Raw genomic sequence first — 23016 nt, 5'->3', positions numbered from 1 at the left:
AGAACAAGTAAGTGAGCAAATGAATACATAATTTTTATTCTGTTCATAAGTCCTCAGTGACGAGGACAGAAATGGTGGTACAAGGTGCAGTAGCCCCCCTTTATCCATGGTTTCACTGCCCGTGGTTTCAGTTACCCACAGTCAGCTGTGGTCTGAAAATATGAAATGGAAAATTCCAGAAATAAACAACTCGTAAGTTTTAAATTGCATGAGTTACATGATGGAATCTCACCTGAGGTGTGAATCCCCGTTTGTTCAGTATATCTGTACTCTAGGTACAGTACAATAAGAGACTATGAGAGAGACAGACCACGTTCACATAACTGTTATCACAGCATATTGTTATAACTGCTCCATTTTATTATTGTTAATTTATAAAGTAAGCTTTATCACAAATATGTATACATAGAAAAAAACCAAGTATGTATAGGGTTCAGTATATACAGGCATCCACTGGGGGTCTTGGAAGGTATCCCCCATGGATAAGGGAAACTACTGGAAACCAAATTCTGATCTATGTGGTTCATACTTCTGGGCTATTTGTGGCATATTTATTCTCACTGCTGATTTTCCCAATGGGTTTCTTTCTGGATGGAGAAGTTGGAGGAGTTAAGAAAATGAAGCAGGAGTGAAGGCTTGGGTTCTGACCTCACTTTATCGGTGATAATAATAACGAACATTTGTATTGCAGTTTTCTTCCAAAAGTTATTGCATGTGGTTCTCAAACTGTCACTGTGAGGCAGGTATTAATGCCTCATTTTCAGGTAAAGAGGCAGGCTTGGAGAGACTGTCCCAGCGTCATGTAGGCAGGATTAGATCAGCCTTGCTATAAGCCTGGTTTACCATGTCCAAGTCCATGTTTCTTCTCCTGCTCCCACTGCATCCCTGGCTGGTGTATCCTGGGAAGCCATTCCCTTCTGGGCCTCAGCCCCTCCTCCCCCGGATCTGGAGGATGTCCAGGTGATCTCTGAGATCCCTCCCAAATTTCAATTCCTCCCTCACTGACTTTAGAAACGGCTATAGCTTTAAAACGTACTAAAATAATGAGATTTTCTTTCTACTTGTAATTGCATAGCTCTTTCAAAATATAATTTAGATACTCAAAAGTAAATTACGAAAATGCCCTTTCTTTTCAAGTAATGCCTAGAAACGGAGTACCTTGGAAAAGAGTAGGTTTTGTTAAGCACAGGACCCTCAGAAAGGTCTTTTTGTTCTTAATGCCAGGAGAGGATTTTTCTCTGAGCTTATTTCAAAACTAAAGATATGGAAGAAAATATAGCAACTTTTTTAGATATGAAGCCATGTAAAGCAGAATAAAAATAAATATGAAATATTTAACCACCAAGTAGCTAAATAAATAAAGCTTTCCCAGAGAAAGGCCAAGGCTGGGCTTCATTTACCTGGAAACTTCGCTTTGTGAGCCGTGTGTGCTCCTGGGGCCTCGGGCCAGCACAGCGCCGTGGGCTGCTCCTCCAGGGCCTTTCACATCCTCCCGGACTGCTTCTGTGGCCACATAGAAAACCCTGCTTCTGTGGCCACACAGAAAACCCTGCTTCTGTGGCCACACAGAAAACCCTGCTTCTGTGGCCACACAGAAAACCCTGCTTCTGTGGCCACATAGAAAACCCTGCTTCTGTGGCCACACAGAAAACCCTGCTTCTGTGGCCACACAGAAAACCCTGCTTCTGTGGCCACACAGAAAACCCTGCTTCTGTGGCCACATAGAAAACCCTGCTTCTGTGGCCACACAGAAAACCCTGCTTCTGTGGCCACACAGAAAACCCTGCTTCTGTGGCCACATAGAAAACCCTGCTTCTGTGGCCACATAGAAAACCCTGCTTCTGTGGCCACATAGAAAACCCTGCTTCTGTGGCCATATAGAAAACCCTGCTTCTGTGGTCACATAGAAAACCCTGCTTCTGTGGCCACATAGAAAACCCTGCTTTTGGTGTCTCATGAAACACTTCACACAGAAAACTGTTTTTGCAGTCTTTGGGAAGTTTTATTTTGCTAAAACGTAGAATTAACATGGCAAGAAAAACCAAAACAAAAACCATGCCAAATAGTTTTGTGCACACTTCTAACACACTACATTCCACTTCTGAAATCCTAAAATTAAAAAAGAAATCCCAAAGCAAAAAAAAGTATGTGTGTTGAAAAGTTAACATTAGAAAAGCTAGGTTCCTAACCCAAACACTGCAAGCCCAAGTCACTCTGTCGCAAAGAGTCAATGTTTATAAATGTTAAATAAACGTGAACAATACCAAGACAGAAACTGCAGACCCAAAGTGTACTCCACACCATGACTATTAAAAATGGTTTTGGTGGTGTGGCCATCCATGGTGTTAACCTGAAATAGATACAGCCTTCACACTGAGGCTATAGCAAACTTAGAAACACCAAGAAAGCGAGTTCAAAACGACTCCTTTCCCTGCTGCCCTAAAAAACTTTTTGTTTTGTGTTCTGATAAATAAAAGAGTTCCTCAGAATCTACACTAGCTCTGAGATGAAGAAACACTGATTCAATAAAGGACCACGAAGTTCTCCTTTGAGATATTTCACTTTTCAATGATCACACACTTTTTAATCATCACACGTGGTGTGTGTGTGTGTGTGTGTGTCATTTTAAAAGATACTTTTGGAAACAATTCTAGGGAACTTTTTCCTTTCCTCATGATCAGTCCCTGATAATTTGTTTTGTTTTATTTTGCTTTGTTTTGTTTTAGAGAAAGCTGCCTAGAGCCTTTCTGTACAGTCTGCAACCTCCTTGTCCCTGTGCCTTTGAACTTTCCAAAAATATCAGAATGCTCCAAGGTACCTGTTTGCAGCTCCTGCAAAACCTGCAGGCACTCCTGCGCCTGGGCTTTCTCACAGCGGCCTCGCTGAGTAAGGGCCTGGCAGGAGCTCATTTATGTCCCTCCTGGTGCTCCCTGGTTGGGGGGCGGGGGGGGGAGGGGTGGGCGGGGGGGGGGAGGGGTGGGCGGGGGGGGGGGAGGGGTGGGCGGGGGTTTACCTGGGAACGAAACACAGCTTCCTGCGAGGGGCACATCTAGCTGCTTCCCTCTCTCGGGAAGAAGGGACACATTCGGTAGCAAGTCCCTGGAAGCTCAGTGCTCGGGGTGTTCTAACATCTCAGGAAAGGTTTCAAGTGTGCAGAGGGAGGGCCCACAGCGGAGGGCAGGGCGGCGGGAGAGCGCTAGGTGTGCACACGCGGGGAGCCTCCGCCTGTGGCCGAGCGGGTACCGGTTCCAGCTCCGCACCCGCTTCTCTCTGTCCCAGCAGCTCCAAAGTGCTGCCCCGCGCTAACTATTACTAAGGGCCCGTCTGTTTTAATAACTATTGACAAACCATTGCTTGGCCAACCCAGCGCGTACATTTTCAAAACGTTGGCCAACACGGCCACGAGTGTGTGTCAGTCCCTCTTCCTTCCGCACCAGGACCGCCTTCCGACGGAAGCTGGCAGAGTGGGGGGCCCTCTCGCCGCCCCGAGTGTGGGCAGGCCCCCAGCCCATCCCGCCACCCCGTTCCAGACGCCACCTCCCTCCTTTTCCCCCCCGGGCCGCGAAGCTGCGGGGGCGGGGCGGCTGCGGGGGTGGGGGTGGGCCGCGGGGGGCGGGAGGGGGGGGGCGCGGGGCTGCGGGGGACGTGCCCGGCGGGGCTGCGGGGGGCAGGGGGGCGGGGGGGGGGGACGCGCCCGGCGGGGCGGCTGCGCAGGGGGCGCGGGGCTGCGGGGGTCGGGGGTCGGGGCCGCGGGGGGGCGGCTGCGGGGGACGCGCCCGGCGGGGCTGCGGGGGGCAGGGGGGGCGGGGGGGGGGGGACGTGCCCGGCGGGGCTGCGGGCCGCACAGGCACAACAAGGCCACACAGGACCGGGCCGTTTTCCATCTCTCACGCCAGCAAAGCGAGGCCGGAAAACCCAACGTCCCTTTCCCGGTCACGTCCAAGAGGAGCCAAGCCTGCGGGGCACCGCGGCCTCCGACCGAGCGGGGAGCCGAGGAGCCGCCTGTGGCCGCGGGGCGGGGCAGGGCCCAGAGGACCCGCCCTGCGAGGCGGGGCTCCCCTGACCCCGGCGGCGCGCTCCTCGGGGCCTGAGGTCGGAGCCGCACTAGCGAGGACGCCACCTCCTCCCCGGAGGGCGGCCGCCCGGTGGGGACAGACACCCGCCCGGTCGGTGCGGACAGACACCCGCCCCGTCGGTGAGGACAGACACCCGCCCCGTCGGTGAGGACAGACACCAGACACCCGCCCCGTCGGTGCGGACAGACACCCGCCCCGTCGGTGCGGACAGACACCCGCCCCGTCGGTGCGGACAGACACCCGCCCGGTGAGGACACCGCCCCGTCCCCGTCGGTGCGGACAGACACCCGCCCGGTCGGTGCGGACAGACACCCGCCCGGAGCCCCTGGCTCTGGTGGCCGCAGGAAGCGCCTCGCTTGGGGAAAGTTAGAGTTGCTTTTGTTTTTCACTTTGGGGTTCTCAGAATTGTCCCAAACGTCGGAGCACGATCCAGTCTGGGGTGGAGCACTGCCGTGGTTCGGGAATCCCGCCGCCTTCCAGGCGGACTAGGCCATACACACTCTGCGCAGGAGACTAAGCGGCCCGCAGGGAGCTGGCTGCTCCGTCCGTCCGTCCGTCCGTCCGTCCCTTCAGCAGCAGCAGCAGCAGCCTCCTCCGGGCCGCCCGGCAGCAGCCCCGCCTGTCCCGTGGGCCGGGCTCCCTACACGTTGATGGCGTGCGCGTGCTTCTTGCACAGCGGTTTGTCCTTCTTGGAGTAGAACGGCTGCCCCTCCAGATTCACATGGCAGACCTGGGACAGAAACAGACGGCGTGACGCAGGCCGAGGCGGGGCGCACCCGCAAAAGGTTTGCCACCCCTTTAGGGAAAGCCCTGTCCGGGCAGACGGGGAGGCAGCAGCCCTTCTCGCACTACGAAGTCTTAACCAGGGAAGCAGACTCGACGGGTTAGACCAGTGATGGGCAACCTTGTGAGCTCGGTGTGTCAAACTTCGCCAAAAAACCGAGCATAACTCAGGCAGTGTGTCACTTTGAGGAAAAAACATTATTTCGCAAATGTTTCATCCTCAGGAGCAGCAAACGTTTCATTCTCGGCATGCAGCCGCCTTGGCGGCCGCGTGTCATCAGAAATGGCTACGCGTGTCAGTGCTGACACGCGTGTCATAGGTTCGCCATCACTGGGTTAAACTATATAAACTGAAGCCTTCCAAAGAGGAACATGGAATAAAACTCAAATTAAATTAAATGAATGGAATAGAGAAATATACATGCTGAAGACCGATTGGCACTATCCAAAAATTAACAAGGAACCAATACTAGTTCATAAGTCAATATCCATATCCACAGAGATGGTTAACATCTAAAAAAGGGCCGTCAGTAAACTAGCAAACACATCAGAAAATTATCCTCACTCACAATTAAAGGAAAAAGAAAAGCTCCACAAATACCACTAGAGAACTCTTACTTTAGTAAACTAAAAAACCAAAACAAAACAAAAATCCCTCAATAGCTTGTCACCTTTAACCTTATATACCTCTAGCCAAAGAGTGAAAAAAAGTAATTAAAAGTCCGCACTGCCGCCCTGGCCAGTTTGATTCAGTGGATAGAGCGTCAGCCTGCGGACCAAAAGGTGCCGGGTTCGATTCCGGTCAAGGGCATGTACCTGGTCAGGGCTCATGCAGGAGGCAACCAATCCACGTGTTTCTCTCACATTGGTGTTTCTCTCTGTCGTTCCTTCTCTCTTCCACTCTCCCTAAAAATCAAAGGAAAAATATCCTCGGGCGAGGATTAACAAAAAATCAAAAACAATACAAACAAACAAAGTCGGCTCTGCCCAACGGGATCCGGCCTCCGTGTGGCCTCCCGTGCACTGCCTGGGCGTGAGCAGCTGGGGGTGGCTAGTACAGAGGAGGAGCCAGCCCTGCACCCCTGAGGCCCCGCCCTGCAGAACTTGATTTGGCAGAAACTAGTGCACAGACAAGAAAGCAACCTGTGCTCAACTAAAAAGAGTTTTATGCTACATTTTCCCAATGGAATGCCACCATGAAAAAGATACATCAGATATGGAAAAGTGAATGCAGGGGAATGTTATATGAAAAAAAGGCAAAATGTTTTCCCACGATGGTGACATGAGCACAGTTTGAAGATGGAGATGTCCCTGGAAGAGGGGTGCGAGGTAAGACCTGCTGAGGTACTGAGGGCCAAGCAGGATGGCAGCATCTATGTGCATGACCTCATTTCATCTCCACAGAAGCCAGGCATGGGGATGGCTTTTCCCCATTTCACCCTGAAGAGCTGAGGCTCAGAGAGCCCGAGTGTCTTGGTTAAGCTGCAGACCTAGTAAGCACAGAGCTGGGAGCCCACGTCCAGGTCTGCAGGACTCTAGTTCTAAGCTCATTTCCCCCACAGCCCACAGCAGAGAAGGGTTATGTTTACTTGAAATTATTCTGGGTTTACGAACTTGTGTAGAGGTAGCCTTCCAAGTTTTTTTATTTTTAATGTGTTTATTTCTACCACTCCTGCTAGCCCACGTGTTCCGGAGGTGTAAGGAACTTGTTACTCATCCTTAGTATGGTGTAACTGGTTAAACATGTGGCCTGGGAAGTCAGATTACCTAAAATAGCATTAAAGCTTCGTCACTTACTGTGTGACCTTTGGCAAGTTACTTAGCCTTTCTGAGCCTGTCTTTTCTTACATAGAAAATAATGATAATGTTTTCCATAAGGAAACTTCACCGGCCACTGAGCAAAGATGCCTGCTGCTGCCTCAAGGAGGAAGGTGCACCGAGGAAAGAATGATTAGAGGAAGGGAAGGGGATGGCACTGAGGTCGGCTTCTGTGTGCATTACACCGTGAAGGTCTGATGACTGAGATTTATGCACATTGTTTAGCAAAGTGCCTGCCTCAGTTGTAGATGTAAGCATGTCCAAACCTGTAGGGAAGCTTTATAAAAATTTATTTGAGCCAAACAGAAGATACATCTGGAAGCAAGATCTCAACCGATTTAGAAAAATGCTTCCAGCCCTCCAAGCTTTAGGCTGGCCCTGGGTGCGCAATACTGCGGGCGGGTCAGTCAGCTGGGAAGCCACATTGGCTGGGATTGGCCCAGCCTAGAGGGCAATGAGGGTCCCTAACGGGGAGCAGAACTGGGGGCCACCTCCAGGACACGAGCGTTGGGTAAAGAAATGCCAGTGGAGCTCCCGCCTATGGGGAGGCCCAAGGAGGGAGCGATCACCCTCTGAGATGAACTGGGTTCGTGAGCGTGTGTCCACCAAGAGAGCTGGAAAGAAAAGTGGCTTCATGGTAGCCCCGTGTGCAAAGCTCTGATGTCACACTTAGGGTCCCGCAGACCTGCCAGTGGCTCTGGAAGACAATGACCTGAAAGTGTCTGAAAACATCCCAGGCGATGCAGTCATGCTGAGTGTAACCAGGCTCCTGTGGTGGCCTCAAGCTGCTGATGACAGTTCGAAGCCAAGCCCAAGAAGGTGGCACTCAAGATCCAACTGGAGATAGGTTTCATGGAGACAGAAGGACAGCTCAGGAGATGCCTGCCAACCCTGCCTGGTCTGCGAGAGTGCTGGCTGCTGGTGAGAACTGGGATGAGTCAGGCTGGACAGGAGTTGGGGGCACTGAAGACCAAAGATGAGGCAGGGCCAGAACCTCAGAGGTGGCTCCCTTATGAGATGAGTGTGTTGGGCCAGGAGGCTGCAGGCAGGATGCATGGTGGCTTCATGGTGGAGGGGCTCCCAGCCTAGTCAGCACCGGGCACAGCAGGGATGGCCCGCCTCCCCAGCTTCGGGGCCTGGCTGGGAAGGAGTGGTGGCCATGAACAGTGCCGGCTAGAGTGGAAGGCAATGAAATAGGCCGGGGCAGCCGCCTGAGCACTGACCACAGAAGTTATGCCACCAGCGTCCCCTCCTGTTACCCACGCTGGTGAGGACGGGCCAGAAACCAACTGAACTTGGAGGAAACAAGGGGCCAGGAAGACACCCTTCCCCCAGCAAGGCAGGACCCAAATCCTTTCCCTGGAGCTCACGTGCCAAAGGCAGACAGGAGCGGAGCCCGCACCCTGACCCACACTGCCTTCTCTAAGCCTTCATTTCATGTGCTTGGGACTTCAGAAATGCTGTCTTGGCTGCTGTTGATGTGCTGGTATATGCTAGCTTTGCTTTCCTTTCAAGATTCTAAATTCCTTCACGGGGAAGTTCTGGAATATTCTTGTGCTCCCAAACTTGGTCATTGGGATTAGTCTAAAGGATGTGCTCTCCTGAGATATAATTGCGGGAAACACCATCATGTTACGCAGCTGGGGGAGCTAGTCCTGATCTTCCTTTCTTACTGTGTGTGGTTTTTTTTAATTAAAAGAAAAATATATTCTCATTAAAAGTGATTTGGAAAGAGAACCAAGGAAAACCCTCAAAGTTCTCCAACTAAAAGATTGTTTTCCAAAAATTCAAGCCATGTTCCACTTTGATATGTCCTGACAGGACAGTGCGTGCCACCCAGGGCTAGTCGGGGGAGGACATAATGATTCTCCATGGTGATTCTCCAAAGGATGGGTCTGCCTGGTTTCTTGGGGCGGGTCCTTGGGGCAGAGCCCTGGGTCTCTCACACTTGACTAGAACTTATTTGTAATCTCAGTCTGAACAGCCCTAAGCTTTCCTGCTTCTTGGTCCTCCCTCTGGGACTGTGCTTGCTATCACGCCTCTCAGCCAAACACAGTGGGCTCCAGGGAGCAGACCCACACCCACTTTTGCCATGGCTCCCTCTCCCTGCGGCACAGACCGCATCAGCCTGCCCAGGAGAAGAGGCCTCTGGGCCACTGTCTCCCCGGACCTTCTCCAGGTCTCCTGGATTCTTGCCGAAGTTGGGTAATCAGACTTGTAGGCAGCATCTTAGGGTCAGACAAGCCATAGCTGGAATGTAAGGGTCAGAGAGCCATATTCTGTGCCTTGCTGAACTGGGGACAACCCCAAAGTCAGCATATTTGTATCATTGTCCCTCTTTGGAGAGCAGGCCCCGATGTGTTTAAAAGACTATAAAAGGCAACTAGAGAATCTGTGCGAAGATCTGGAAAAGCAGTCCCCCCATTTCATTGGTTGAAGTCCCAACCCCCAGCTCACCCAGCGTAGGGACCAGCAGTGATCTCATTTGGAAACAGGGTCTTTGCAGGTGTGATGAAGATGTAAGTTAAGAAGAGGTCATGCTGGAGTGAGGTGGGCCCTTAATCCAATACGACCAGTATCCTTTTAAGAGGAGCAGCACACGGAGACAGACACACACAGAGGAGACTGCCATGCGAAGACACAGACACACGGAGGGCGAACAGTCATGTGATGATGGAGTTGGAGACTACAGTCATGCCGTTAGAAGCCAAGCAACAGCGAGGACTGCAGGCAGAGCCCAGGAGCTCGAGGAGAGAGCACGGCCCTGCTGACACCTTGAACATGGACCTCTAGCCCCCAGAACTGAGAGAATGCGTTTCTGCTGGTGGAGCCGTTAGTTTATGGTACTTGGTTACGGTAGGCCTAGCAGACTACTACACAGAGTGAAGACAGTGCACCCCACTAATTTGAGGGGACAGTATAGAAATGAATTGTAAAACCTGAAGTGTATAGCAGTAAACTTTATGACTTGGGTTGTCCTATGTCATAAGTTTATAAAAACGCTTCAAGTTTAAACTATACAGATCTTTCACACATCCCCAAAATTTACCTTGATCGGCTCTGATAAAAAGGAAAAACTAGTAGCAGCACATTAATTTTCCCAAAGTAAGCTGGCTATTCCCAACTCTAATGCAGAAGCAAAATGTCAGCAGGCTCATTGCTGTGTCTCCTCCCCAACCCAAAGCCCTGGGAAGGAAAATGCCAATCTCCCTGGTAAAAATGACCGGGCTGTTCAGCAGAAATGCATCGCACATGGTTAACAGTTACTCTAGGGCTTATCTCCTGGCAACTACACATCAAGAAGAAGACCATTTAGGAAAATGAAATGACATTCAATCCTACTTTCTAAAGGTTGTATCAAAAGAAACTGTATCTCAGCTTTTTATAGGACTAGTCAATAAGCTCCAATCTAGCGATCCTGATGAAAATTTAGGGGGAAACTCTTGAATCACTTCATCATATCTGAAACAACTTATAACCATAGGAAGCATCTGCCTCTCTTTAAATCTCAGCATAATTCACTGCTCTCACCTACTGAGAATGATGCTGGTGAGGCAGATCCTGGGCTCTCTGTTGTCCTTAATGAAATGGAGAGTAGCAAAGCCATGCTGGTTAATAAACATCATTAGTAATAAAACTTGGTTCAACTGCAACGTATCAAGGCATCATGGTGTTTGCCAGCTTTTATAAACAATCAGAATATCAGAATGCCAGAGTTGGAAGGAGTAGAGTGTGGGTCTGGCCCTCTAGGTCCCGCCTGCCCCCTCAGAACGCCAGAGCCCCAGGTGAAAACATACCGCACAGATGAAGCAGGTGTCGTGCCAGGTATGCCCCAGGGCTTCGATAAACTTGTCACCAGCCTCCACGGGGAAGTCGCAGCCGTGACACTTGGTGCTGAACAGAGTGATGTAGTCTGAAAGGAAAGGCAGAGTGAGGACCAGCGTCCAGCGAGGAGGAGCTTCCCGGCCAGTGCCAGCCAACCCCCGGGCCAGGGCCAGGGCCAGGGCCGCGCGGGAGACAACTGGTTACTTCTCATCTTGCCGACAAGACACTCAGTGACAAGATTTATTTTTCCTTTTCCATTAAGAACTGGAATCGTGCAGGTTGAGGCTCAGTTAGCACCCTGTGCCTGTTTGACTTGCAAGCACTTTCTCAAACTCTCATTCACTTTCTGCAGCTGAGCTTCTCCTCCGTCTCTGTTCCCTCTTACAGCCAGACAGACAGACAGAGAAAAAGGAAAACATTTCTCAGCAACTCTGCTGATTTCGGAAGAATGAGAGCCCTTAACATTTGTAATAGCTATAGGATGTTCTTTGCTTGGTCCGTCTTCTGTTATTGGGCATTTGTTTTAATAGCAAATTTTCAATCCTGGAAATAATAATTGAGCTACTTTGTTGGGACACATACCCCTCCCCTCCCCCCACCGGGCCCCACCCTTACCCCCGCCGCCAAGGAGATAATAAAAACAAATATTATTTGTATAATGCTCTGTAGTTTACCAAGCATTCTCACATAGATGATACTATTTACTGGTATCTCAGTGTCAAGGTCTTTGTACTCCCAGCTCAGTGCCTGGCGCACATATGTGTTGAATGAATGAGTGAATGGTGAACCAATGAATCTACAATTAACTACAGCACCTCACTCGTGGCGTTGTTATACAGAATAAGTAAGATCATGTATGTGAAGGGCTTGGCACAAATCCTCAAAATGTTGGCTCTTATTTTGAGCGTCTTTGTGAATGATGAGAGGCGGGGAGGGAACTGGTTCCAGTGCCGTGTGCCAGGCCGATACTAGTGCTTCTCTGGTGTCTTGTTTGATCACAGCGGCTCTGAGAACAAGAAGGATTCCCGTTTTAAAGACCAGGAGTCTGGCTGCAGAGGCTCCATCACACAGTGGAGGGGCGCGATGAGCTGACCCCATTCCATGACTTCAGGCTGTCTCCAGTGACCTATTTGCCACTCAGCTTTGGTAGGTTCCATCTCCTGCATATTTTCCAATGCATAGTTTCCCTTTTGGGGTTTAATTTAGTTTAACATGCAAATGCTTTTTCACATATTGCAGTCTGTGAACCTTGTTTCTGACCAAACATTTAATTTGTTCAGTAGGCAGAAATCTATCACCACACAGAACGAGGAAATCATTATTCTGCTTCCTTCGGGAACACAGCAGGTTATGGTTCCCTCTCCGCTCTGTAGGAAGTTATCAACGTGGGATGAGAAACAGGGCTATAGGCCACCATCTCCAAACCCTGCACCCACTCCTGACTTCTCTCTTCTTACTCCCCGTTGGTCTCCAGATGCCCTGGGCCCTGTCCTCCACCTCCACGCCTCTGCATGGACCAGGACCAGGCTTGGAACACCCACCTCACTTTGTCTGCCTGAACCTCTGAAATCCTTTGGGCCATGCCTTCCTTCTGGGGAGTCGTCATCCCCAAACCCACCAAGAAATCTGAGATGGCCTTCTGGAGGCTTCTCTTGGGCTTCCCTTCCTATTCACTCACTCACTCACTCATTCATTCATTCATTCATTCATTTATTCATTCTTCTCTTAACTGTCCACTGATGTGTTGGCATCTCATAGATGATGGGTCTACTTGAGGTGTTTGAGGGGAACCCCCCCCCCCACGCTCAGCATCTTGCATAGGAACTGGCACACATTTGATGGATAAATGGTTCAAAAAACCTTATTAAGTAGTAATTCCTTCTTTTGTGAAGCCAATGGTTTTTCATAGATTAAGCTCTTAAAATAGCTTGATTTTATTTTGGGGGTGTTTAGTCTATACTATTGATTGATTTTTCTGTTTTAAACTTAATTCTGTATGACCTGGAGAACTGCCAATTTGCTTTAAAATTTGGTAGCACTTGCCTGGCCGGTGTAGCTCAGGCATTGAGCATCAACCCAGGAACCAAGAGGTCACCAGTTTGATTCCAGATCAGGGCACATGCCCGGGTTACAGGCTCAATCCCCTGTAAGGGGTGTGCAGGAGACAGCTGATCGATGATGTTTCACTCTCATCGATGTTTCTATCTCTCCCCCTCTCCTTTCCTCTCTCTCTAAAAAAAATCAATAAAAACATATTTTCTAAAAAATTGGTAGCACAGATCTGACCCTAATACATTTTTTAAAAAGCTGATATTTTCCTCATTTACACTACAAAAGGAGAACATAATCCACATGGAATTAGCTTGTACATGGGCCTTTCCCCCAGAAGCATATCTAGTTCCTCATTTACAATGTTCTTTGACTAACTCTCATCTACCCCAAGCTGAATTCATACCCTGTATTTAATGGGTTTATTGCTATTGTAAAAGGATTTCCATCCATCAAATCACATGCTCTGTGATGAAAAATGGCTTAGTGCTTTATCAGACAACTAGAGGCTCGGTGTATGAAATTTGTGCACGGGGTGTGTGTGTGGGGGGGGGGGTCCCTCAGCCCGGCCTGCACCCTATTGCAATCCAGGACCTTTCGGGGGATGTCCAACTGTGGGATAAGGCCTAAACCGGCAGTCGGACATCCCTCTTGCAATCCGGGACCACTGGCTCCTAACTGCTTGCCTGCCTGCCTGATTGCCCCTAACCACCTCCACCTGCCTGCCTGATCGCCCCTAAGTGCCTCTGCCTGCCTGCCTGATCACCTCTAACTACTCGCCTGCCTGCCTGATCGCCCCTAACCACTCTCCTGCCTGCCTGATCGCCCCTAAGTGCCTCTGCCTGCCTGCCTGATCACCTCTAACTACTCGCCTGCCTGCCTGATCGCCCCTAACCACTCTCCTGCCTGTCTGATCGCCCCTAACCACCTCTGCCTGCCTGATTTCCCCTAACCACTCTGTCTGCCTGCCTGATTGCCCCTAACTGCTCCCTGGCGAGGGGCAAGCCAGGGCAAGGGGCCATAGTGTTCTGGTCTCTGGTGGTTCCACTGTTTTGGTCGCTGGGCTTTTATTATATAGGATGGTTCTCACACATCAGAATCATCTGGACGTTTCATTAAAACACAGATTGCCAAGGATTGTAAGAAAATACTATGAACAACTATATGACAACGAGATGGACAATGTGGATGAAAAGGACAAACTTCTAGAAAATACAATCTTGTAAAACTGAATCAGGAAGAATCAGAAAACTTGAATAGGCTGATAACTACTAATGAAATTAAAGCAGCATTCAAAAAACTCCCAGTGAACAAAAGCCCAGGTCCAGACGGCTTTACAGGGGAGTTTTACCAAACATTTAAAGGAGAACTAACACCAGTACTCCTCAAACTATTACAAAAAATTCAAGAGCAAGGAACATTTCCAAGCTCTCTTTGTCCTAATCCCAAAGCCAGGCAAAGACACTACAAAGAAAGAGAACTCAGCCAACATCCCTGATGAACATAGATGCTAAAATCCTCAACAAAATACTAACAAATTGCTTCCAGCAATATATTAAAAAGATCAGACACCATGACCAAGTGGGATTTATTCTGGAGAGCAAGGCTGGTACAATATTTGCAAATCAAAAAACGTGATATATCGCCGAAACCGGTTTGGCTCAGTGGATAGAGCGTCGGTCTGCGGACTGGAAGGTCCCAGGTTCGATTCCGGTCAAGGGCATGTACATTGGTTGCGGCCACATCCCCTGGTAGGGGGTGTGCAGGAGGCAGCTGATCGATGTCTCTCTCTCATCGCTGTTTCTAGCTCTCTATCCCTCTACCTTCCTCTCTGTGAAAAATCAATAAAATATATTTAAAAAAAACAAAAACGTGATATATCACATAAACAAATTGAAAGACAAAAATCACACAATTATATCAATAGACACAGAAAAAGCATTTGACAAAATCCAACAGCCATTTTTGATAAAAACTCTCAGCAAAGTGGGAATAGAGGGATAATACCTCAACATGATAAAGGCCATATATGACAAACCTACAACCAACATCATACTCAATGGGCAAAAACTAAAAGCATTTCCACTCCTATTCAACATAGCACTGGAAGTCCTAGCCATAGCGATCAGACAAGAAAAAGAAATAAAAGGCATCCAAATTGGAAAGGAGGATGTAAAACTCATTATTCCCAGATAACACGATATTGTACACAGAAAACCCTAAGGACCACCAAAAAAAAACTATTAGATTTAATAAATCAATTTGGCAATGTAGCAGGATAAAAAGTTAACACCCAGAAATCAAGGCATTTTTATACACCAATAGTGAACTCACAGAAAGAGAAACTAAAAAATAATCCCATTTACCACTGCAACAACACAGTTAAGATACCTGGGAATAAACTTAACCCAGGAGGCAAGTGACCTGCACAGATTGCCGGCTCCACCCCTCAGAGCTTCTGATCCCACAGATCTGAGGTGGGGCTGGAACCCACATTTCTAGAAGGTTCCAGGTGATGTTCAAGTTGCTGGTGGTACTACACCTGGATTCTCAGACCTAACTGCATATAAAAATCACCTGGTTGTGGGAGGGGACCCCATGAAATTCGGCTTCTGGAGGTTTGGAAATTCATTTTCTCTATCTCTTTAAAGGTCCCCAGGTGACTAAGCCCTGCCAGGCCTGGGCAGTGCTCAGGTGCAGGCCAGCCTGGGGGAGGCCTGACCTCACACCTGTCTCACTTATGTGCAAGCTGTCGTACAGAAAAGTGTCAGCTCATTGTTTCAGCCAACTGAAATCTTTCTGCGTCTGGATCCTATCATTCTGTACCCTCTTCCAAGTTGCTAATAAAAACTATGACAAAGTACCACAACGAGATATCACATCACACTCATTAGGATGGTGGCCAGCAAAAATCTTTTAAAAATCAGAAAACAACTGTGGGCAAAAATGTAGAGAAGTTATAACCCTGTGCGCTATTGGTGGGAGATAAAATGGAGCCACTACTATGGGAAACAGGATGAAGGTTCCTCAAAAAGTAAAAAATAGGACTACCACACGACCCAGCAATTCCTCTGGGCGTAGACCCAACAGGATTGAAAGCAGGGTCCTGGGGGCCATTTGCACGCCTGTGCTCACAGCAGCTCTGTTCACCAGAGTCAAACAGTGAAAGCACCCCAGTGTCCATCAGGCTTTCTGAGGCACTTCCTATGGAGGGGCGGTGGTGAGGGTGGAAATCTATCATTCTTCTCGAAAACCTGAGACACAAAGTATGATTTATCACAAATTGTTAAAGTCACAGTGCTCTTAGTTGATTAATAATAGCAACACGAATTTGGAACAATAATACTTAATTACCAGTAATCACCATCCTATCTAATAATATCCTATCTAATAATAGACAAATATGCAAATTGACCGCACCTTCGCTACGCCCAAGCCACACCCACCAGACAAGCCACGCCCACCAACCAATCAGGATGAATATGTAAATTACCCAACAAAGATGGCGGCTAATTTGCATATCAAGACAGCGTAGAAAGAAGCCAAGAGCTTCAGAAGGGAGCAAAGCTGCGGAGAAGCAAGCAAGCTGGGGGGGAGGAGAAGGGAGGAGCGGAGGCAGGGCGGGGGGAGAAGGAAGGAGAGCGGGCGGGGGACAAGGGAGGAGAGCAGGCAGGGCGGGGTAGAGTGCAGCAGGAAACCCTATTGCAGGATTTTTCTTGCAACGGGAACGCTATTATGTTCATAAGATGGGAAAACGCATGTTATCTTCTCCCTTTTACAGATATGGAAAATGAGGCACAGAGTTATTAAGTAACTGAGTCATTCAATTAACTTTGGAGCTGGAAAGAGAATTTTCCAGTATATATGAATACAAAAAATTATTTTTATAATTTATTGACAGTGGGGAAAGTTTCATTTTGTTTTGCTTTTCCCCATGAGGGACTGGAATGTTTTCCTTTTCTCATTGTAAAGTAAACTAACTTGCCATGGCTCAGTGGTTCAATGTGGACCTATGAACCAGGAGGTCACGGTTCAATTCCCAGTCGGAGCACATGCCCGTGTTGCGGGTTCGATCCCCGGGGTTGGGGGAGGCAGGTGATCAATGATTCTCTCTCATCATTGATGTTTCTATCTCTCTCTCCCTCTCCTTTCCTCTCTGAAATCAATAAAAATATATTTTTAAAAAATAACGTAAACTTACTGTATTTCTCCTTTTCCCTCGAATGTGCCACTCAGCCACTGCTGCTCTGTTCCCGCTTGCTCTTCCCTCTTCTACTTAGGACTGACTTTCTATTTCTAGTGTCTTATTCATGTTTACGTTGCCTTTGTTGAAACCTGCCCCAAACCCTTTTCTGAAAGAGGCAGGCTGTGAAAAAATGAGTGAGTGAGTGAGTGAATGAGTAAATGGCTAGTTAGCCCGACACCCTCCTCTCTAATGGAGTGCTTTGTCTTCAGAATTTACGATAAGTCACTCCAAGTTCTAAGATAACATCCTGCACTTGGGGAAGCAGAGAAACTCTGAGTTCAGACAGGGAGGTTGCAGGACCTGAAGGAACACTAGGAGCAGGGAGACGACTCTCACGGACTTGCTTTACACACTTTCTCTGGTTTAATCCTCACGCACTATGTGAGGCAGGATTTGGTTCCCCCATTTTACAGATGGGGAAAAGTGAGGCTCTGAGGAGTTCAGTAACTCACTCAGGGTTGTACAGTCGGCCTGAGGTTGGCGCTGGGAACAGAACCCAGCATAGAGTCCAGAGCCAAGGCCTTTTCAGACTAGACGTTCCGGTCTCCAATCAACACCACCTGAAGGGTTTCCCACGCTGCTACCAGATGCCAACTGGTGACCCACATAATGGGTGCAGGTAGGGAGCGGAGGCTGAACGTGTATACAAGCCCCGACCTTGCCCCGCAGCCCCCACCCCTCGCCCCACCCAAGGAAAGCTGCAGCCCAGGGGCAGGGAGCAGTGTAGCCAACGGCCTTTGTGTAGTCGTGTAGTCGCGGCACGAAGCTGCCCCTTGGAGCCTCCCGATGTGTCCTTGCCACTGGACCTCTGCAGGCGTTCGGTGCTGCCCCTTTCTCCCGGTAGGGGGAGGGAGGGGGAGGGAGGGGGAGGTGGGGGCCAGCACAGCAGCCTACCTTTCTCACAGTAGGGCTCCCCATCTTCCATGTGGAAGAGGCTGTTCCCGAAGGGCTTCTTGCAGGCCGCGCAGATGAAGCAGCCGGTGTGCCACGTCTGCCTGAGGGCGTGCATCACCTCCTGAGGGGAGCAGCTCCGTTTAGGCCAGGCCGCCCGAGGTGGCGGGGGGCGGGGGAGGGTGAAGCCTCCCCTGAGGCAGGCCCCCTCCACGGAAAGGCCTGCAGAGGGGGTTCCTCTCCTGCGGCGCTCGCTGGGGCGGTCCTGCGTGTGCTCACGTCACTGTGAGGCTTAACTCAGGAGGTGCGCTGTGGCAGCTTTCCCAGAGGGGACCAGGGTGATGGCCACGTGTGGGTGCAGGGAAGGTCGGGTGTGAAGACATAACTTGCTTTGCAGAAGCTCCACCGCCACTGGGAGCTGTGGCCCAGGGAGGTGATCCTCTCTCGCTTCAAGTTCACTGGCTCCCTAGCTCGTTGGTGGCAAACCTACTTCCTTCCAGGACAGGAGTGGAGCTGCCCTCGCTGTGAGAGCCACTTCTCGGCTTTCTCGGAGGAGGGAGGAGGGAGGAGGTCGGTTGGGGAAAAGACAAGGGCCAGAGGGAAGGATCCCCCACTTACCCCCATGATCTTGGTGTTGCACTTGGCACAGATTGGGGCAAAGAACTGCTCGTAACACCGCTCACAGTACACGGCGCCCTGCTCCTCCACGAAGCACACGTCTGCCAGGGAGGACTTGCAGTAGGCGCAGTTGAACTCCTCTGGGTGCCAGGAGCGGCCCATGGCTACCAGGAAGGGGCCCCTGGGAAGCAGAGAACAGCACCTACTAAGGACGCCCCAAAAGCTTGAGACCAGGTCATTTGCGACCCCCCAATAACCCTGACTTGTGACTGTTCTAAGGAGGTAATGGAAAATTCAAATAAAGCTCCTTGAAAGATGTTCATGTTGCTTCCCTTCCACAGAGAACTGGGAAGCTACTCCAACACCTACAGCAGGGACGGGGCGGGCTAACACCTGGGACAGCCATGATTACAATAAGACCAATGAGTGCTGACGGCTAACGTTTACCAAGGGCTTCCTCTCTGCCAGGCGCTAGTCAGGAAGAAATTTGTATTTATTAACTCAACTAGAGTTACACGAAATTCCTGCATGGGCGGTGTGTGTCCCTCAGCCCAGCCTGCACCCTCTCCAATCTGGGACCCCTAGAGGGATGTCTGACTGCCCGTTTAGGCCCGATCCCACCAACGGGCAGTCGGACATCCCTCTCACAATCCAGGACTGCTGGCTCCCAACCATTCACCTGCCTACCTTCCTGATTGCCCCTAACCGCTTCTGCCTGCCAGCCTGATCACCCCCTAACCACTCCCCTGCCAGCCTGATTGATGTCTAACTGCTCCCCTGCCAGCCTGTTAGCCCCCAACTTCCCTCCTCTGCCAGCCTGGTCACCCCTAACTGCCCTCCCCTGCAGGCTTGATCGCCCCCAAATGCCCTCCCTTGCAAGCCTGGTCCCTCTCAACTGCCCTCCCCTGCTGGCCATCTTGTGGTGGCCATCTTGTGTCCACATGAGGGCAGGATCTTTGACCACATGGGGGCAGCCATCTTGTGTGTTGGAGTGATGGTCAATCTGCATATTACTCTTTTATTAGATAGGATAGAGGCCTGGTGCATGGGTGGGGGCCAGCTGGTTTGCCCTGAAGGGTGTCCCGGATCAGGGTGGGGTTCCCTTGGGGCGTGGGGTGGCCTGGGCGAGGGGCCTGTGGTGGTTTGCAGGCCGGCCATGCCCCCCGGCGACCCAAGCAGAGGCCCTGGTATCTGGAATTTATTTATCTTCTACAATTGAGACTTTGTAGCCTGGAGCAGAGCCAAGCCTCCTGCTCGCTCTGTGGCAGCAGCCATTTCTGTTGGAATTTATGTAACTTCTATAATTGAAACTTTGTAGCCTTAAGCGGAGGCCTGGGCCGGTCAGGGTGTGCGGAAAGCTTGGCTTCCTCCATTGCCGGGGAAACCCAAGCCTCCCTCCTGCTCTCTCTGTGGCTGCAGCCATCTTGGTTGGGTTTATTTGCATCTTTGCTTCTGATTGGCTGGTGGGTGTGGCTGGTGGGCGTGGCTGGTGGGTGTAGCAGAGTAATGGTTAATTTGCATATTACTCTTTTATTAGATAGGATCCCCCAGCAATCCTATGAAGTAGGTTCTGCTATCAGACCTGCTTTTGGGTAAGGACCCTGAGGCATGGAGAGCTGACGCTGCTCAAGGCCAGGGGCTGGTATGGTGGACCCAGGACACGAACCTGGGGGTCTAGTTCCCCTTTATCAGCTATAAGAGTGGGACGATGAGGAAATGTTATATATTTTCATTCTGAATTTTCTAATTCTCCTCTGAGGATGTGTACTTCACTTTTAAATAAAAGTGTATTTTTCATATATATGTAAGTACACCTCCCTCCCCCCCAGCACCCCGCCAAACAACACACACAAATACTGTAAACATACTATATTCAAACAAGCACCACCTATCATCCTGGCTTCTAGGCTTGAAATGACTTGTCTCAGTAGAGTGGCCTGTGCCCCTGACACCTGAGCACACAGGCCTGTCCGTGGACAGCCCAGAGCTCCCCAAAGGAGAGCTGGCTCCAAACCTGCACTGCCAGCAAGCCTGCAGCAAACAGGCCCCCACACCTACCACACCTACCACACCTACCACACCTACCCACACCTACCACACCTACCTACACCTACCACACCTCCCACACCCACCCACACCCACCCACACCCACCCACACCTACCTCACCTACCACACCTACCCACACCTACCCACACCTACCACACCTACCCACATCTACCCACACCTACCTACACCTACCACACCTACCCACACCTACCACACCTACCTACACCTACCACACCTACCCACGACCTACCACACCTACCACACTTACCACACCTACCCACACCTACCCACACCTACCACACCTACCCACACCTACCACACCTACCCATACCTACCCACACCTACCACACCTACCCACACCTACCACACCTACCACACCTACCCACACCTACCACAACTACCCACACCTCCCCACACCCACCCACACCCACCCACACCTACCACACGTACCACACCTACCCACACCTACCACACCTACCCACATCTACCCACACCTACCCACACCTACCCACATCTACCCACACCTACCTACACCTACCACACCTACCCACACCTCCCACACCTACCCACACCTACCACACCTCCCCACACCCACCCACACCCACCCACACCTACCCACACCTACCACACCTACCACACCTACCACACCTACCACACCTACCCACACCTTCCACACCTACCACACCTACCCACACCTACCACACCTACCCACACCTACCACACCTACCACACCTACCCACACCTACCACACCTACCACACCTACCCACACCTTCCACACCTACCACACCTACCACACCTACCACACCTACCCACACCTTCCACACCTACCACACCTACCCACACCTACCACACCTACCACACCTACCCACACCTACCACACCTACCACACCTACCCACACCTACCATACCTACCCACACCTCCCACACCTACCCACACCTAACACACCTACCACACCTACCACACCTACCACACCTACCCACACCTACCCACACCCACCCACACCCACCCACACCTACCCACACCTACCACACGTACCCACACCTACCACACCTAACACACCTACCACACCTTCCACACCTACCACACCTACCCACACCTTCCACACCTACCACACCTACCCACACCTTCCACACCTACCACACCTACCCACACCTACCACACCTACCCACACCTACCACACCTACCACACCTACCCACACCTACCACACCTACCACACCTACCACACCTACCCACACCTTCCACACCTACCACACCTACCCACACCTACCACACCTACCCACACCTACCACAACTACCCACACCTCCCCACACCCACCCACACCCACCCACACCTACCACACGTACCACACCTACCCACACCTTCCACATCTACCACACCTACCCACACCTACCACACCTACCCACACCTACCCACACCTCCCACACCTACCCACACCTACCACACCTCCCCACACCCACCCACACCCACCCACACCTACCCACACCTACCACACGTACCACACCTACCCACACCTAACACACCTACCACACCTACCACACCTACCACACCTACCCACACCACAATGGCTGCTGCAAGGACTGCCTGAGCCCAAGGGGGCGGTCCTGGAACAGATACCACACTGGAGGCTCCACCCACTTACCTCACTGAACCCTCCAGCTCCTCAGGGAAGTGGGTGTCACCAGGGATGGAAGCCACAGCTCAGAGGTCAGACCTGATGCTGACCCAGAGGGACCTGAGGCTGCCCCGCGTGTGGCGTCCCCCTATGCCTGCCCTCCCGTTCCCCCCGCCCACCGCAGGGCTCAGGCGGAGGCCGGCAGCTGCACCCCTCCAGCACCCCAGCACAGGGCCACAGCCGGTCCTACCGGATGACGTTGTTGCAGTGGCCACAGAGTGGAGTCCGGCTGCTGGCTGGGAAGCGCTCGGCCCTCTGGAAGGTGCCCCGGGCGCGGGGGGACACCTGGGAACCTGGGGTGTAGGCAGAGGTCCCGCCGGGCAGGGGCTGCTTGCTGAGGGAAGTGGTGCTCTTGCCAGGAGCAAACTTCTGAGAGAAGCTGTCGTCTGTGGCCCAAGGGGGGCGGCTGGCAGGCTCAGCAGGACCCCTGCTGTGGGCCACCGAGGGTGCAGGCTCATAGCTCGGGGCCGGCGACGGGGTGTAGGCTGGTGCTGGGGAGGGGGGGTAGGTGGGGGCAGGCGAGGGGGTATTGGCAGGGGCAGGGGAAGGAGTGTAGGTGGGGGCAGGCGAGGGGGTGTAGGCGGGGGCAGGCGAAGGCGTGTAGGGAGTTGGACTGTAATTGGCCCCCGGAGATGGGCTGTAGGTATTTGCAGGCACTGCAAGCCAAAAAGATCCAAAGAAAATGTGTCAGGAATTCCTTTCCCCCAGCTTCCTGCCCCACCCTGCAGGGAAGGGGCTTTGCTATCGGAGCAGGACAATTCCATTTTTACCGGACACAGTCCTGGGCTTCCCGGGGCCCCGGGTTTGAATTTGCAGCGGGAACTAAGGCAGATGGGGAGCCTTCGGAGCAGGGCCTTGGTAGAAAGAGTGGGTCCCAGGGACCGGAGAGGTCACCCGGAGGCAGTGTGAGAATGCACAGCCGCACCTCGGGACCCCCTCCAGTCCACTGAAAGCTAAACCCTTTGGGGTGACAGCACCAAGGAGCAT

General features: G+C 51.3%; 1 protein-coding gene across 4 annotated transcripts in view; it reads right to left on the bottom strand.

Moving 5' to 3' along the window:
* Positions 1–3786: 3786 nt before the first annotated feature.
* LDB3 (LIM domain binding 3) overlaps positions 3787–23016 on the bottom strand; it is a 60386-nt gene continuing 41156 nt past the window's right edge. For all 4 annotated transcript variants that reach the window (XM_079794310.1, XM_079794307.1, XM_079794308.1 and 1 more), the window contains 5 exons: positions 22220–22685; positions 18307–18487; positions 17692–17812; positions 10475–10590; positions 3787–4806 (listed from right to left, as the gene is read on the bottom strand). In XM_079794310.1, the coding sequence (XP_079650436.1) occupies positions 4717–4806; positions 10475–10590; positions 17692–17812; positions 18307–18487; positions 22220–22685 (974 nt within the window). In that variant the 3' untranslated portion in view covers positions 3787–4716. The remainder of the gene's footprint in view (positions 4807–10474; positions 10591–17691; positions 17813–18306; positions 18488–22219; positions 22686–23016) is intronic.

The sequence above is a fragment of the Cnephaeus nilssonii genome (assembly GCF_951640355.1).
Source record: "Cnephaeus nilssonii genome assembly, chromosome: 16".
In the NCBI taxonomy this organism is placed as follows: domain Eukaryota; kingdom Metazoa; phylum Chordata; class Mammalia; order Chiroptera; family Vespertilionidae; genus Cnephaeus; species Cnephaeus nilssonii.
The sequence above is the reverse complement of the archived record's forward strand: the minus strand, read 5'-3'. Positions and strand labels throughout refer to the sequence as shown.